Below are 17,545 nucleotides of genomic sequence, written 5' to 3'. Positions count from 1 at the left end.
GTTAATTCCACATATAAGCAGAAGACATTCAAAATAAGCCTGAAACATTTTGTTATACCACATAGCAAGAAAACATTCAAAGACCACAAGGGTTATGTCCAAAGGATGCAGGAGTCAACTAAAAAGGGCTCCCACTGGCCAAAGATGGGATAACACAGGCTTCAAAAAAAAATTAATCACAACTTATTGAAACCCATCAAATATGTTCAAATCCATGAATTCATAATTATATATATTTTTCATATATATTTTCATATATATTTATATATATTTTTTCATATATATTTATATATATATTTTTTCATATATATATTTATATGTATATATTTTTTGAGACGGAGTTTTGCTTTTGTTGCCCAGGCTGGAGTGCAATGGCGCCATCTCGGCTCACTACAACCTCCGCCTCCCGGGTTCAAGCAATTCTCCTGCCTCAGCCTCCCGAGTAGCCGGGATTACAGGCATCTGCCACCATGCCCAGCTAATTTTTTGTATTTCTAGTAAGGACAGGTTTCACCATGTTGTCCAGGCTGGTCTCAAACTCCTAACCTCAGGTGACCCACCCGCCTCAGCCTCCCAAAGTGCTGGGATTACAGGCTTGAGTCACCACGCCCAGAATTCATAATAATTTTTTTTTTTAAAACACACAGTGGGGGAATTGGTCACCTTCAGAGCATAAGGAACCAACTCATTGTGGAAACTGGTAAAGTGAAGAATCAAGGTTTCATCCAGCTTTTCTATTGAACTGTACCTTTATGTAACCAAAGACTACATGAGGGACAAGAGACAATACTCTTCTAAAAGTATTTAAGTCATTAACTGAAAAATGACAAAATATCACCATCTTGTCACTCCTAATAAATTAATGGATCTAGGTATTGAGTGTCAACAGCTACTAATATCACAAAAGGAAAAAGAACCAGGTACAACATGACTTTTTTTTTTTTTTTTTTCAGCGCGATCTCGGCTCACTGCAAGCTCTGCCTGCCGGGTTCACACCATTCTCCTGCCTCAGCCTCCTGAGTACCTGGGACTACAGGCACCTGCCACCATGCCCGGCTAATTTTTTGTATTTTTTAGTAGAGAGGGGGTTTTACCGCGTTAGCCAGGATGGTCTCGATCTCCTGACCCGTGATCCACCCTTCTTGGCCTCCCAAAGTGCTAGGATTACAGGCGTGAGCCACTGCACCTGGCCACCGTGACTTCTAATAAAAGAGCACACCACTAGCCAGTCTTGCCAAAGGAATCAAACAGGAGTTTGAGCAGGCCTCTGGACCCACTGTCAATCTGCAGGACACAGAGCACACAGAGGAGCATGTTGAACTGCACCACTGATGTGCAATCAGCAAAATCCAGACTACAGGACACTCTACAGGACAAATCCTCTAAGTTTTTCAGTAGATAAGCTAAAGAAAATAAAAGGATAGAAGTGAAACTTCTTTTTTTAAAGAAACAAGACTAAACTATTATGTTCACTAATGCACATTTGAGCGATAAAACTATAATGACATGCAAGGAAGTGATTCCTATGAAGTCAAGATGAGGTTGCTAATGTGGGAGAGAAGGTGCTGACATTGGGGTGGAGCTACAAAGGGGTGTATGGGGTTTCTGGAAGTTACAGGGCATTTTCTCCACAATCATTCATCCATCTATACATCTATTTGGTTGGATTTTCTGAATCTGCATTTTTTATTGTATAATAAAAAGGTTTGTAAAAAGTAAGTGTAAAAGCTACCACTTAACATCTTCCATATTCAAAGCATTATATTATTTATTTTACATATGCTATCACATTGTTCCAAAGAACCTTTGAAAGTATTTACTATATCCTTTTTTCAGATGAAAAGACTTCTCTCTTAAGCAAGCTGCCCACTGTCACAGTTATTAGGGGAGAGCCAAGATTCAAATTCAGACAATGACTAACTCCAAATCCATTCTATTCATGCCTACGCTTTACTGATTCCCAGTTATTCATTCTTTTAAATATGTACTGCTTACCTACTAAATCATCCAACTAGGCCTTAAAGACACAGAGGGAAGTTTCTGCCTTCATATGGAGTTCAATAACTAATGAAAAGGAAACACCAGGAACCATCCAAATGAGTATAAAATTACAACTGTGACAACTACAGTGAAGGAGCAGTATATGGCGCTGTATACCCACCACGAAGGAGGGGTATATGGCGCTGAATACCTACCACGGAGGGGTATATGGTGCTATATATCTACAGTGAAGGAGAGGTATATGGCGCTATAAGAATACGTAAGTTGAGCCCTCCCCCTCCCCCTCCCCCTCCCCTTTCTTGGGTCGCCCTCTCCTTCTTTCTTCCATCTCCCTCTGTTACCGAAGCTGGACTGTACTGCCCTGATCTCAGCTCGCTGCAACCTCCCTGCCTCGGGCTCCTGTGACTCTCCTGCCTCGGCCTGCCGAGTGCCTGGGATTGCAGGCCCGCGCCGCCACGCCTGACTGGTTTTTGTATTTTTGGTGGAGACGGGGTTTCGCCCTGTTGACCGGGCTGGTCTCCAGCTCCTGGCCTCCAGTGATCTGCCCGCCTCGGCCTCCCGAGGTGCTGGGTTTACAGACGGAGCCTCGCTCACTCAGTGCTCAATGGTGCTCAGGCTGGAGTGCAGTGGCGTGATCTCGGCTTGCTACAACCTCCACCTCCCAGCCGCCTGCCTTGGCCTCCTAAAGTGCTAAGATTACAGCCTCTGCCCCGCCGCCACCCCGTCTAGGAAGTGAGGAGCGTCTCTGCCTGGCTGCCCATCGTCTGGGACGTGAGGAGCGCCTCTGCCCGGCCGCCCATCGTCTGGGAGGTGAGGAGCGCCTCTGCCCGGCCGCCCATCGTCTGGGAGGAAGTGAGGAGCGCCTCTGCCCGGCCGCCATCCCGTATAGGAAGTGAGGAGCGCCTCTGCCCGGCTGCCCATCGTCTGGGAGGTGAGCAGCGCCTCTGCCTGGCCGCCCCATCTGGGAGGAAGTGAGGAGCGCCTCTGCCCGGCCGCCCCGTCTGGGAAGTGAGGAGCGCCTCTGCCCAGCCGCCACCCCGTCTGGGAGGTGAGGGGCACCGCTGCCCGGCCGCCCCATCTGGGAGGTGAGGAGCGCCTCTGCCTGGCCGCCACCCCGTCTGGGAGGAAGTGAGGAGCGCCTCTGCCCGGCCGCCCCGTCTGGGAGGTGAGGAGCACCTCTGTCCGGCGGCCCTGTCTGGGAGGTGAGGAGCACCTCTGCCTGGTTGCCACCCCGTCTGGGAGGAAGTGAGGAGCACCTCTGCCCGGCCGCCCTGTCTGGGAGGTGAGGAGTGCCTCTACCACCCTGTCTGGGAAGTGATGAGCGCCTCTGCCCGGCCGCCCCGTCTGGGAGGAGAAATTCTTCTGCCTTGGGAGGCTGTTGATCTATGGCTTTGCCCCCAGCCCCATGCTCTCTGAAACATGTGCTGTGTCAACTCAGGGTTAAATGGATTAAGGGTGGTGCAAGATGTGCTTTGTTAAACAGATGCTTGAAGGCAGCATGCTCGTTAAGAGTCATCACCACTCCCTAATCTCAAGTACCCAGGGACACAAACACTGTGGAAGGCCACAGGCACCTCTGCTTAGGAAAACCAGAGACCTTTGTTCATGTGTTTATCGCTGACCTTCTCTCCACTATTATCCTATGACCCTGCCATATCCCCCTCTCCCAGAAACACCCAAGAATGATCAATAAATACTTAAAAAAAAAAAAAAAAAGAATGTGTTACCGTTTTCTATGGCAGCATAAAATCTCTACACAGTCACCTCCTTCTCTGATCAGATAATTAAAGTAGTATTATTCTTGTTTACAAAAAAAAAAAGTATGTAAGTTGAAAGACAGGAAAAGCTTCCCTGCAAAACTGATGACTGAGGTCTAAAGGAAGAGAAGTAACTAGGTAAAGGGGGCAGCAGAGTGCTCAAGACAGGAGAAACAATATATAAAGTCCCAACAGACAGAAAAAGCCGGGCACTATGGGGACTGAGGGTAATTATGACTGGAGGTTAGGCTACAGAGCTACGAAGAGCAGGAAGTTACTGAAAGGTTTTAAACAAACATGCTGCTAAAGAGGAATTTGATTAGGCTTGCATTTTTAAAACAATCAATGGAAGGGGGAGCCAACATGGAGGCAGAGACCAATTGAAAGGTTGTTACAGTCACCTAGGTGGGACATGACGGTAGCTGAGACCAAGCAGGAAAGACTGAAAGAAGTAGATGAATGCAAGATACTCAAGAAATAAGGGCAGGCACCCCTGTAATGCAACATTCTGGGAGGCCATGGTGGGAGCATGGCTTCAGTCCAGGAGTTTGAGACCTGCGTGGGCAACACAGAGAGACCCCATCTCTAGAAAAAACTTTTTTAATTAGCCCGGGTCAGACACAGTGGCTCACACCTGTAATTCCAGCACTTCGGGACGCCAAAGCAGATGAATGGCTTGAGCTCAGGAGTTCAAGACCAGCCTGGGCGACATGGTGAAACCCTGTCTCTACAAAAAATACAAAAATTAGTTGAGTGCGGTGGCACGCATCCTTAGACCCAGCTACTTGGGAGGCTGAAGTGGGAGGAAGGCTTGAGCCCAGGAGGTGGAGGTTGCAGTGAGCCAAGTTCATGCCACTGCACTCCAGCCTGGGCAACAGAGCCAGATACTGTCTCAGAAAAAAAAAAAAAAAAAAAATTAGCTGGGTGTGGTGGCACCCACCTGTAGTCCCAGCTATTGGCAGGGGGGTGAGGCATGTAGGATCACAAGAGCCCAGGAGGCTGATGCTGCCGTGAGCCATGATTGTGCCACTGCACTCCAGCCTGGGCAACAGAGTGACACCCTGTCTCAAAAATAAATAAATAAAATTAACAAAAGAGGTAAAAGCACAGGACTTGATGGAGTGCCTATGTGGTAGGAGGAGAAGGAGATGTCAAGAAGGACTCAGTCAGGCCGGGCGCAGTGGCTCATACCTGTAATCCCAGCATTTTGGGAGGCTGAGGCGGGCAGATCACAAGCTCAGGAGATCGAGACCATCCTGGCTAACACGGTGAAACCCTGTCTCTACTAAAAATACAAAAATTTAGTTGGGCATGGAGGTGGGCACCTGTAATCCCAGCTACTTGGGGGGCTGAGGTAGGAGAATTGCTTGAACCTGGCAGGCAAAGGTTGCAGTGAGCCGCGATCGCACACTGCACTCCAGCCCGGGCAACAGAGCAAGACTCTGTCTCAGAAAAAAAGGACTCAGGACTTAGTTGTGGGACCTGACTTTCAGAGGTGCTATTCACTGACACAGGAACAAGAGGAACAGAGACAGACACTGGTCATAAGATGTCACAGACTCAAGCTTCAGGTACCACTGGGACTGCCAGGTGGAAATGTCAAGTTAAGCAGTTGAATAAATAAGGCTGAGGCCCAAAACTAGATCTGAACCTCAGGAATAAATCTCTTAATTCCTCAGTGTAGACAGGGATGATTATTGTAGGAGGCCAAAGTTGAGACTGCCCTAAAGTAAGAGAATGAAGAATGAGACCTCAAGAATGACCCAAATGCAAATCTGGGAAACATCCAACTTTCTGAGCTATCTAGGGGTTGCAATTTCAGAAAAAAAGAAAGGTTCAGTGAAATGGAAAAAAATCAGAAAAAAAAAAAAAAGATTAACAACTCTGCTTCAGGAAAACACATGGAAATTTCTGGAATAGATAAGATGTTAATTTCACGTATAACAAATTGGCAGCCTGCAAGCAGCCCTCGGGTATATATTTTCATGAGTTGACTTACATAAGAGGAAGAGGCCTTGTGGGAGGTGGCTTATGTGTGGCGGCTCAAGGCTGGGGACTAGAGAAAGTCCTGGCTTGATCCCAGCAGCCAGTCTGAGTGAGATGGGGACTAGAGAAAGTCCTGGCTTCATCCCAGCAGCCAGTCTGAGTGAGATGGTGAGAAGCCACAAGAAAAAAGAAGACGCTGTCTTCACAGGAGATACAAGGAGGGGCATAAGTTCCTCAGCTTCCATAAGAATAAAACATTTTTTCTTTTCTTTTTTTTGTTTTTTTGAGACACAGTCTTGCTCTGTCGTCCCAGGCTGGAGTGCAGTGGCATGATCTCGGCTCACTGCAACCTCCACCTCCAGGGTTCAAGCGATTCTCCTGCCTCAGCCTCCTGAGTAGCAGGACTACAGGCGCCCACCACCACACCTGGCCAATTTTTTGTATTTTTAGTAGAGACAGGGTTTCACCGTGTTAGTCAGGATGGTCTTGATCTCCTGACGTTGTGATCCGCCCGCCTCGGCCTCCCAAAGTGCTGGGATTACAGGTGTAAGCCACCGCACCCAGCCCAAAAACATTTTTTAAAAACATGCCTAAGTGAGAGAAACAGGGCTAGCCTCCCAGCTTCTATAAAGCATACACGTGGCCTTGGCTTAGATAAACCCCGAAAGACGGACCAAGGCCCTCCAGATATGCAGCTCTGGAGGACTAAGACAGGAGTACCCCAACAGGGAACGTCTTTCTCACAGACTGGCAGTGGCGGCATAGCACAGGGACCTCTCTCCAGTGCTTTGCAGGCACCAGGAACGGAAGAATATAAGTTGAGATTATCTCCAAATACGTGGGACACTGCCTGTGGGCTCCCAGAAATGCTGATGGGGTGGTAGAGCAAGGAGGTAGGAGTCCTGCAAGAGGATGAGATTCTGTACGAGATCAGAACCTCATTAAAAAAACTTTAAAATTAGTTTAATTTATGTAAACTCACCCATATATACAGGTGGGTGAGAACTACAGAAATTCAGGTTACTTTAGCAATGAGTATTTGTAAAATACTTATCTAATTTTCCAAGAGGTACATTCTACACTAAAATAGAAAGTCTGTTGAATAGATCCTAGTAGCCTAATAAACAAGTTTATGTGTCTTACCCTAAGGATGCACAATTCCTTGCTCCCTTCTTTGCTTCAGAAGCATTTTACTTGGAGTTACCATATTCATTTTTCTTTACATCCAGCTTGTGGCTACTCATACCTAGAAACCCTGGGCTGACGAACATACCAGGACTGGCAAGTGCCTAGAGTAGCTGCTGAGTGCTGGCTAGCTGCAGGGGCAAAGCAGGCATACCTCACACACCTAGCTGCCTTCTCCCAAAGCAGCACCTGGGCTGAGAGGCCCACCAACATACATAAAAACCTGCTGGGATTTCTGGAAAGCTCTACCATATTTGCAAAAACTACAGAAGCAGGCCGGGAGTGGTGACTCATGCCTGTAATCCCAGCACTTTCTGGGGCCAAAGGGCACAGATTGCCTGAGGTCAGGAGTTCGAGACCAGCCTGGTCAACATGGCGAAACCCTGTCTCTACTAAAAATACAAAAATTAGCCAGGCGTGATGGTGGGCGCCTGTAGCCCCAGCTACTTGGGAGGCTGAGGCAGGAGAATCGCTTGAACCCGGGAGGCAGAGGTTGCAGTGAGCCAAGATTGGGCCACTGCACTCCAGCCTGGGTGACAGAGCCAGACTCCGCCTCAAAAAACTATAGAAGCACACACTCCCAGACTAAAGCGGGGTGTGACTTAGACCTAAATCCCGGCCCTCAGGGTATCCAGGAGAGCCCCTGCGAAGGGCTGCCTACCTACCTGTCATCCCCATTCAACCAAGCAACCTAGGTGGCATAGGTGACCTACAGCAGTGAAGGATAAAAATACAGGTTCTGAGTTTGCAATTTTTTTCCTTCAAAAGTACAGTTGCAATGTTAAAAATGCTGGCAAGGTGGTATGCAATTATTTCAGTCCTAACAGCCTTCCACAGACACTGTTCATTTTCTGTGTCCTGAACCCTCGGCACCAAACTTGCTGCATCACCTTTTTAGCACAACCATGTGTACCATTCTGACTATAAAGAATCCTACATTTTAAGGAATCTAGGGCACTTCCTATCCCCAAAATGATATGGTTGGGAAACGAAGCCTAAGATATTTTTAGGAAGGCAACAGTCAATTACCATTACCAATGTGACATAGTATGCTTCAAAAACAAAAGCAGCTGAAGATTCAAGAGTGAGAAATAAATCCCCTGGGAATGACCAGAATTAAGAAGGCGCCAAGTAGAACATTCAACTTGGAAGACTTTCCTAGGATACATCTGCTGCTATATATTGTGGGATCCTTTGGTTTGGGGTTGAATTTATTGTTTAAAAGGAATGTTAGGACCCTCCTGAGAATATTCTTGAACCTACTGTAATGATAACTAATGAGAATTGTAACAAAGAAAAGTCTCACTCACTTTTGAATGTACTGCCTGTTGTCTCCATTCACACAGCTTCATTAACTCTCACTTTTTATCATTGCAGCTACACAGTATTTCTCTTTTTTTTTTTTTCTCCCGAGACACAGTCTCACTCTATCACCCAGGCTGGAGTGCAGTGGTGCGATCTTGGCTCGGCCTCCCAAAGTGCTGGGATTGCAGGCGTGAGCCACTGCACTCGGCCAGTATTTCTCCTTTTAAGTCCATCCCAATCACATATCCATTCAACGTTTCAAAGCCCAGCTCTGATGCTATCACTCCTGGGCTCAGAAAATGCCAACAGTGACCATGCCTGAAAACTAAAATTCCGTTCTACTCCCCGGCACTTCCACAACCTGGCCAACACTACTTTTCCACTCCTAGCTCCTATGAGTCATCTCATATACTCACTGGTAAGTCAAATCTCAAAGGGTACATGTACTCTGGACCCATTTTGTTGTTTTTTAAAACTTAGAAGAACACATACTGCTTCCTTTAGATGATTTTGCTAAATTCAAATACACATTTTTGTCGGCCGGGCAAGGTGGCTCACGCCTGTAATCCCAGCACTTTGGGAGGCCAAGGTGGGTGGATCACCTGAGGTCAGGAGTTCAAAATCAGCCTGGCTAACATGGCAAAACCCCATCTCTACTAAAAATTACAAAAATTAGCCGGGCTTGGTGGCGGGCGCCTATAATCCCAGTGACTCGGGAGGCTGAGGCAGGAGAATCGCTTGAACCCAGGAGGCAGAAGTCACAGTGAGCTGAGATTGTGCCACTGCACTCCAGCCTGGGCAACAAGAGCGACACTCCATCTCAAAAAAACAAAAACAAAAACAAAAACAAAAACAAACACACTTTTGTCATTTCCTGGGTACACTTGATTAGCACTGTTTTCTGTCCCAGGTTTAATCATGCATTGTACCTTCACACTTTGAAGTTATCACTATTCATATACAACTTCATCTTATGCTGACTAATCTTAACAGTTCCATCACGACAGATGACACAGAAAATAATTTTCCTTTATGTGTAATCACTGTTCACATGCTAATATTATATGTATCAAAAACTTCTCCTTTTGAATACATGTGTGTATGTGCCTATATGTATCAAATATAATTGGAATAAACAGAAACTATTAATAGTGGCTGCCTAGAGGGAAGATGTTTTTTCACTGTATACCTGTCTGTATGCTTTTTTTAAAATCATATGATTGTGCAACCTATGGAAAAAATTAAATTAAAAAATAATGAATTTAAGTCAGGCAAGGTGACTCACACCTGTAATCCCAGCACTTTGAGAGGCCAAGATGGGTGGATCACTTGAGCTCAGAAATTTGAGACCAGCCTGGGCAACATAGCAAAACCCTGTCTCTACCAAAAATACAAAAATTAGCTGGGTGTGGTGGTGCACACCTGTAGTCCCAGCTACCTGGGAGGGTGAGGTGGGAGGTGGGAGGATGGCTTGAGCCCAGGAGGAGAAGGTTGCAGTGAGCCAAGATGGCACCACTGCCCTCCAATCTGGGTGAAAGAGCCAGATCCTGTATCAAAAAAAAAAAAAAAAAAAAAGAATTTAAAGTAAAACAACGCTTATACCACGGATAGGATTTAAGGTTTTCAAAATGCCACCTTCCTCAAAAGTATTTTTCTCAGTGGCCACCATGACTTAAATCCCCCAGTTAAAATGCAAAAGAATATTCTAAAGACAGTAAATATATTATATGCCATTATCCATTATCAAATGACCGAGGATTAGTTTATCACATTAGCATAATAAAGGAAAAAGCCACAAAGAGGCTGTATATAGTCTCCCTAATTCCTGTTTCTTTTCCTTTTCCCCTTGAGTAACTAAATGAGTTTGTTTTACTTAAAGAACATTTGTATTAGTAAAAGAACTCATTTAGGAATCCTAGCCGTCTGACCCAAGCGAACTGGAGCAGTAGATTGCTGTGTGAATGTGTTTACTGTCTGTCTCTAAAAACATCTCTCCCATCCAGTCCTCCGTGTGGGTCTAATCTACTGCGCCAGGGAGGGCAGGGAAGGGAGTACTCTTGTGCATCTTGGAATCCTACCCAACACCCAAACAGTGCCATGTGCTTACAGAAAGCATTATTCCAGATCTTTTTTTTTTTTTTTTTTTTTGAGATGGAGTCTCGCTCTGTCCCCCAGGCTGGAGTGCAGTGGCGCGATCTCGGCTCACTGCAAGCTCCGCCTCCCAGGTTCACGGCATTCTCCTCCCTCAGCCTCCCGAGTAGCTGGGACTACAGGCACCTGCCACCACGCCCGGCTAATTTTTTGTATTTTCAGTAGAGACGGGGTTTCACCGTGTTAGCCAGGATGGTCTCGATCTCCTGACCTCGTGATCCACCCGCCTCGGCCTCCCAAAGTGCTGGGATTACAGGCGTGAGCCACCGCGCCCGGCCCATTATTCTAGCTCTTAATGCCACCTATTGTAAAACTCTGACCCTTCTCTAGGAAACCGTGCTTGAAATTTCAGACCTAAAAATGTCAGTTGGATACTTAAAATTGTTCTTATAAAAATCCATCTGTTGAGCACATACTTTGTGTCTGACACTGGCACTCAGCAACTAACTAGACAACAAAATTATCTCACAAGGTCAGAAATATGAGGTAGGTAGCAGATATTCAGTAAATGCTTATTAATCCGATTTGATGAACTTGTTAAACTACTTTCCGGCTAAACTTTGAAGTCTTTCATTAATGCTTTCTTCACACGGCAGTGGACTTTAGTTTCCGATGTTCTACTAAGCACCCAACTTTTTATTTTTATTTTTTTAAGGTACAGGGTCTCACTCTGTAACCCAGGCTGGAATATGGCAGTGTGATCATGGCTCACTGCAGCCTCAGACTCCTGGGCTCAAGCGATCCTCCTGCCTCAGCCTCCCAAGTAGCTGGGACTGCAGATGTGCACCACCACTCCCAGCTAATTTTTTTTTCTTTTTTTTTTTTTTGGTAGAGATGGAGTTTCTCTATGTTGACCAGGCTGATCTCCAACTCCTGGCCTCAAACAATCCTCCCATTTTGGTCTCCCAAGGAACTGGGATTCAAGGTGTATGTCACCATGCCCACCACATCCAACTTCTGTGGACTTCTTGTATCAACCCTCCAATCCTCATTAGCAACTGCCTATTTATTTTTGAACTTAGGAGACATAAATAAGAAGTCTCTAAGGGCTGGGCATGTTAGCAGGTAGATGAACTTGCCCTACAGGGAGAGTCTGCTAAGGGGGAGATAACGGGCTATATTTGCATTTCTAAAGGGGAAGTGGGGAACTGGGGGAAAAAGAAGAGAGAGAAAAATAATTAAACCATCTCTTAGGAAAGTAGGGGTACTCGGTTACATCATGGTCAGGGCACTGCACTGCAGCCTGAGCAACAGAGCGAGACCTTGTCTAAAAAAAAAAAAAAAAAAAGAAAAAGGATCTAGTAAACCACAGGGTAAAAGAAAAGAGAAAAATCTGTATTAGACTACACAACAGAAAAACTGACAAAGTTATTCTCTTTTACCTTCTTACCATCAAAACGTAAGAAATGGTGTCCTCTTTTCCATTGTGAGAAGATGTACTTTGAATTGCTGATCTTATGATGATAATAAGTTTTTCTAAACTATGGATTCATTCTTGCCCTATTTCTCTTGCTGTTGTTTTGATTGGATCAAGTGCTGGGGTCAAGTAACTGTGGCTAGTAAATCTGAGGCTCAGACCCAGATGAGTTAACTGGCCTAGCAGAAGATCAAACGACAACCTTGGGCATGAGACACCACACTGTGACAACCCACACAACAAAGCTGGACTCACAACTGTCAACACCAAGAGCAGGCTGGCCCTAGAGCATCACAGTTCCACTCTGCTCACCTGTAACAAAAGTCCAAGTTTTCCTAAACTGGGGTCCAGATATCATCTGTCAAGACTTCAGCATCAACCTTCTTGACCTTCACAAAAACTTCTGTGCTATCTGAAGATACCATGGAAGTCTGGGATGAAATTTCTGAGATGAAAATTATTTTTACAACTTTAATCAACAGTGATTCTCATCCAAGTAAATCAAAATCCATGTACATAGGAGATGCTCAACAGGTACAAGATCAATTGGAAGGGAAAAGCACTAAGTTAGTGACCACAAATGGACATAACTTTCTTCACCATCATCAGCAAACACTTCTTGAGCTCCTACTAGGTGTAAGCGATAACAAAAGGTGTCAATTATACGTCCTAACCACAGGCAGTTTACAATTGATAACTATTACACTATGAAGTATTCAGAAGCATTTGAAAACCTCTAGACATAAAAACACCCTTTCCCTTTTCAGTGAGGCTTCTCTAGTTGCCTATGTTTATTTAACAGTGTAAGAATTTTTTTCCTCTACCAAAAGAAGTCAAGAAGAAAAAACAAGGGAAGGAAGGATATATAGCTAGAAGGACTGATCCCAGTGTCTGACATGTCTAGCTCACACTAGGAGAACTCAAAATATATAAGAATAAATGAGGATTCTCTTCTTCACGCTGAATCCAAATTTGTGTAGTAGTCACTCTGTTATTCTAAGGAGCTCCATTTGGTTCACTGCTAAACAGCCTCCCCCTCCACATATGTTAGCTGACCTGTGTGGTCCAGCTCCCACAGCACTGACTGTAGATATTTTATACTACACCACATGCTTCTGCTTCCCACTCTTCCATTCATAAAGAAGAGAACATTTAAAAAGCACACACAGCCAGGCACGGTGGCTCACGCCTATAATTCTAGCCCTTTGGGAGGCTGAGGCAGGAGGATCACTTGAGGACCCTGTCTCTACAAAAAATTAGCCAGGCGTGGTGGCTTGCATGACAGAGCAGACCCTGTCTCAAAGCAAAAAACACACACACACAAATCACACAAATGATTGGAAATACAGCACTAGAGGCTTAAGTAAACAGTACCAGTACTACAAAGAAAATAAAATTTTATGTGAATGACATGTAGTTCAGTTCTAAGCAATATATAACTTAGAATGTAATTTCCTAATGCACTTAAAAAATTTAAAAAAAAATTTTTTTTAAGAGACAGGGTTAGGCCAGGCACAGAGGCTCACGCCTGTAATCCTAACACTTTCCGAGGCTGAGGAGGGCAGATCATTTGAGCTCAGGAGTTCAAGACCAGCCTAGGCAACATGGTGAAACCTGTGCCCGGCCCCTAATGCACTTAATTTCTTATTTAAGGCTATTTTAGGAATTCAAGGACAAAAATAATTACCAATATTCATTTTCCTTAGATTATACTTCCCCTCTTCCATTACCTGAAATCTTCAGGTAGTATTCATGAGAGATTTATACATGCTGCTTCATTTTCTCTGTCACCTTTAAAATACTATTTTCTCCAATTCCTCTACTAGACAATCTTTCTAGATGATAATCCACGTTTTACCTACCCAGAGGTGCCAGTGAGCTGGGAGATTTGCGGGAATGCATTTTCCAGGAAACAGAGTGCTAACCCACAACAGGAGGCTTTCAATGCCCTGGGAGATGGTCTGCAATACCAGGACTTTGATCTTGACCTAACCCTCTAAACTTCCTTCCCCCACCTACCAGTCCCTCTTCGTCTCTTACCTCTTAATCACTGTTTGTTTCAGAAGCATTTATCACTATCCCACAGTATTTATTTATTGCCTGCTCCCCCATAAGATCTCCAGAGAGCAGGATATTTATGTGTCTTGTTGATTCAACCTCAGCTTCCAAAACAGTACCTGGCTCACACAAGATGCTCAATAAATATTTAACGAATCAATTATAACATCTTACAATACTCAAGAACTAAGACATATTTTATTGACCAACAAACAAACTAGTAAAATCTCAGGGTCCTTACTTGTCATTGGAGAAAAAAAGCAAGAGGAGAGACATATCTGCTCCCCAACTCCTGCTAAATGAGTTATGAAAAACGGATGGCTAAGTGGAGATTTTGTAAGAGAAACCAACTTTACTAATTTTTGAGACCACTTCTAAAAACAGGAGTTGCCTGCTCCTTAATATACTGCCTTGTTTATCAGCCTACTGAGCGAAATGTCTGTTACCTACTAAAGCCTTCCGCCATTATCTCAGCGCTGCATTCTGAACTAACACACTCAGAGTAGTTTGGTGAAGTGTGATGCATTTTTTTAAAATAAAGGAGTGAGCAGGTCATGTGATAAGCAAATACAAACCCTGGGAACAAATGATCATTAACAAATATTCTTATGAAGTTGAGCCACTGCCATTTATCTTACCCCAAAGCGCTTGGGCAATTTCATTAGAATGATGGTATCACTCAGTCAAGCAGTGAGTGTTAAGCTGGGATAGAATAAAGTTCCCTTTAACGGATTATAAGAAGGAATGTGGAAGAAAGATGGGGCAGTGGGTTTGGCATTGAGGAAAAGAAGCGCTCATTTAAAACACTGTTCTTTCCTACATTCCCTAACCCCAGCCCTAGTGTCCCACAGCGCGCTGAGGACGGCTTTCCTTTTATTGCAAACCAGTGATTTCTGGCATCCCCCTTCCAAATCACAGAAGCCAGCGGGGACCGCACAACTATACTTATCAGCACAGTGGAAGGCAGGATAGGGTGGTGGGAAGGGTACGCGGGCTTGGGGGTGAGGTGCTGGGCCAGGGACCGAAGCAAGTTTCCTCATCGGCAAACGGTCATAAAGTTGCCTCCCACCGAGAACGGCCAGAAGAACCAAGTGGGTCGCCAGGACCGTGCGCAGAGCCTGCGCGTAGCGAACGCTGTGATTCCCTTCTTCCTCTCCCACGGCAAGCGACACCGAAGGTCTGGGGAGACCCTTAGGGTTGTGACTGCGGATGGTTGTCGAGTGACTACAGAGCCTAATAAATAACGCGCATCTCCTCCAGCACCGCGGGGCGCGGAGTCCGGAGCCCGCCGCGCGCGGGCGCCGGGGAATGCTGCCATCCACGGCCGGGCCCGCAGCCCAGCCCCGTGGCTCCGGGCTTCCCGCTTCGACAAGGGCATGCCGCGGCCCCCCGGGGCTCGGGGTGCGGGCGCTGGCACCGGAAGCGGGGAGGGCCGGCGGAGCCAGGCGGCCAGGAGTCGGGTACTTACCCCCGGCGGGCGGCGGGCGGCTGAGGTCGCGGCCAGCCGGCTCCAGGCGGCGGCGAAGTCGGGCGGCGGGACGCGCGGGCTCCGGCAGACGAGGGCCAACAGGGTCCCCAGCAGGAAGGCGGCCGCAGCGCAGCTCAGGTACAGACTGAGCCTGAGCAGGACGGAGCTCAGCCCCGCGGCTCCCGCCGCCTCCCCGCTGCCGGGCCCCAGGAAGGAGAGGGCCACGGCGGCGAGTGCGGCCACCGCCACGGGCTTCCACCAGCTCCGGCCGCCCGGGGCCCCCGGCGCCGCCGCTGCTGCCTCCGCGTCCCCCGGGGACTCCGGCCGCCGCTCGCCCCTGAAGCCCGAGACAGGACGGCCGCCGGCGCCTGCGGCCCGCGCGGGGCTGAGGCCGGCGCCGCCACTGTCGGTCGCATCGGGGTGCATGCTGCTTCCTGGGCCGCTAAGGACAGGCACATCTCCTGCCCCGCGGTCCCCCGCCGGCGCTCCGGAGGCAGGGGGAGCCCGCGCTCATGCCTCGCCCGCTTCCCACCGAGGGAGCGGCCCCCGCAGACGCCGCCGGGCCCCTCTCGGCGACCCCTCAGCGCCGCCACCAGGCACTGGGCCCGTAGCTGCCGGGCCGGGCGCAGCCAGGGAGCCCCACCGTGTTGTGACTGAAGCCTCGCCAGCCTGACGCGGGCGGGGCGGGGCCGCCCTGAAGTGCGTGTCGGGCGGGGCCCGGAGCCACCGCGGCCGCTGAGTGACAGCCGGGAGGCGCCCACCCACAGCGCGGGGGCGGGGTCCGGGCCGGGATCCCACGGGGAGGGGGCACGACCCATCGCGGCGCACACCTCTCTTTCCCACGCTCCCCTCCTCCTCTACAGGATCCCGTCTGCTCATGGAAAATTTTGCTGCAGGTGTCAGCGGCGCTGGTAATTCCCGAGCTCAGGTGATCCCGTAATTCTCCCTCTCCGCTCGTCACTGACGAGTAACCCTTCGCTTTACTTACAGCCGGCAACATTTCTGCCTGGTTTTCACTCGCTATTTAAATAGGCAACCGTTCCCGAGACTCCCTGTCACAGTTTCTAACGACCTTCCCTTTCCCACCCTGTCGCCTTAGGGAAGGAGTCAGACACGTGCGGTGGAGTAAGTGAAGCCTGCAATTCCTAGCTATGGAAAGGTCCAAAGAAGCTGGCCTGGTGCAACGGTGCACGCAGCTGCCCATAATCACTTTGGCTCCAATTCTGGTTTTTTGTTTTTGTTTTTGTTTTTTTTTCGCCAACTATTCAGTACGAATGCTATCAGCCACGCAAAGGAACGTGAGCCAAATAATTTTTAGAGTATATATTTGCCTTTTCTTCTGTCATAGTCCCAGCCAGTAATATACAGATAACGCTTCCTAAGTAGATGCCAATATGCTACTTAAACACTGGCAATTACTGCTAAGACTAATAAAGTAGCAGATGTAGCTTTTGCTTTTAGTATTAATTGGTATTCATGGGCATTTCATTCTTTTTTTTTTTTTTTTTTTTTTGAGACGGAGTCTCTGTTGCTCAGGCTGGAGTGCAGTGGGGTGATCTCGGCTCACTGCAATCTCTGCCTCCTGGGTTCAAGCCATTCTCCTGGCTCAGCCTCCCGAGTAGCTGGGATTACAGGCATGCACCACCACACCCAACAAATTTTTGTATTTTTAGTAGAGACGGGGTTTCACCATATTGGCCAGGATGCTCTCAATCTCCTGACCTCGTGATCCGCCTGCCTCAGCCTCCCAAAGTGCTGGGATTACAGGCATAAGCCACCGCGCCCGGCCTCATTTCATTCTTTCTTAAACCTAAGTCAGAAATGAAGAGTGCCTCATGCTAGATGTGACTTTGCCATGCCAAGGTGATAATCAAAATAAGTTACCAGTTTCCTTTCTCCTTCTTTTTTAAGAAAATAGGGGCAGGCGCGGTGGCTCACACCTGTAATCCCTACACTTTCGGAGGCTGAGGCAGGCAGATCATGAGGTTAGGAGTTCAAGACTAGCCTGGCCAACATAGTGAAACTTGAACCCCGGAGGTGGAGGTCGCAGTGAGCTGACATCGCACCATTGCACTCCAGCTTGGGCAACAGAGTGAGACTTCGTCTCAAAAAAAAAAAAAAGCAGTATAATTAATTTTGAAGAAGCCCTTTTGCCTCTAAAATAGTTGTTAATTTTCAGCCAATTGGAGCCCCTCAAAGTGTACCCTACAAACCCAA

General features: G+C 47.3%; 1 protein-coding gene across 5 annotated transcripts in view; it reads right to left on the bottom strand.

The window, feature by feature from the left end:
- The window catches only part of SNX25 (sorting nexin 25), a 152,500-nt gene extending 136,517 nt beyond the window's left edge, over nucleotides 1-15,983 (bottom strand). For 3 of the 5 annotated variants that reach the window (XM_054484166.2, XM_054484167.2, XM_054484168.2), the window contains exon 1: nucleotides 15,329-15,981. In XM_054484166.2, the coding sequence (XP_054340141.1) occupies nucleotides 15,329-15,754 (426 nt within the window). In that variant the 5' untranslated portion in view covers nucleotides 15,755-15,981. Of the gene's footprint in view, nucleotides 1-15,328 lie in introns of all 5 variants that reach the window. The other 2 variants (XM_054484160.2, XM_054484162.2) reach the window with 1 other exon arrangement.
- Nucleotides 15,984-17,545: the final 1,562 nt, after the last annotated feature.

This window comes from Pongo pygmaeus, chromosome 3 (assembly GCF_028885625.2).
Source record: "Pongo pygmaeus isolate AG05252 chromosome 3, NHGRI_mPonPyg2-v2.0_pri, whole genome shotgun sequence".
NCBI lineage: Eukaryota > Metazoa > Chordata > Mammalia > Primates > Hominidae > Pongo > Pongo pygmaeus.
The sequence above is the reverse complement of the archived record's forward strand: the minus strand, read 5'-3'. Positions and strand labels throughout refer to the sequence as shown.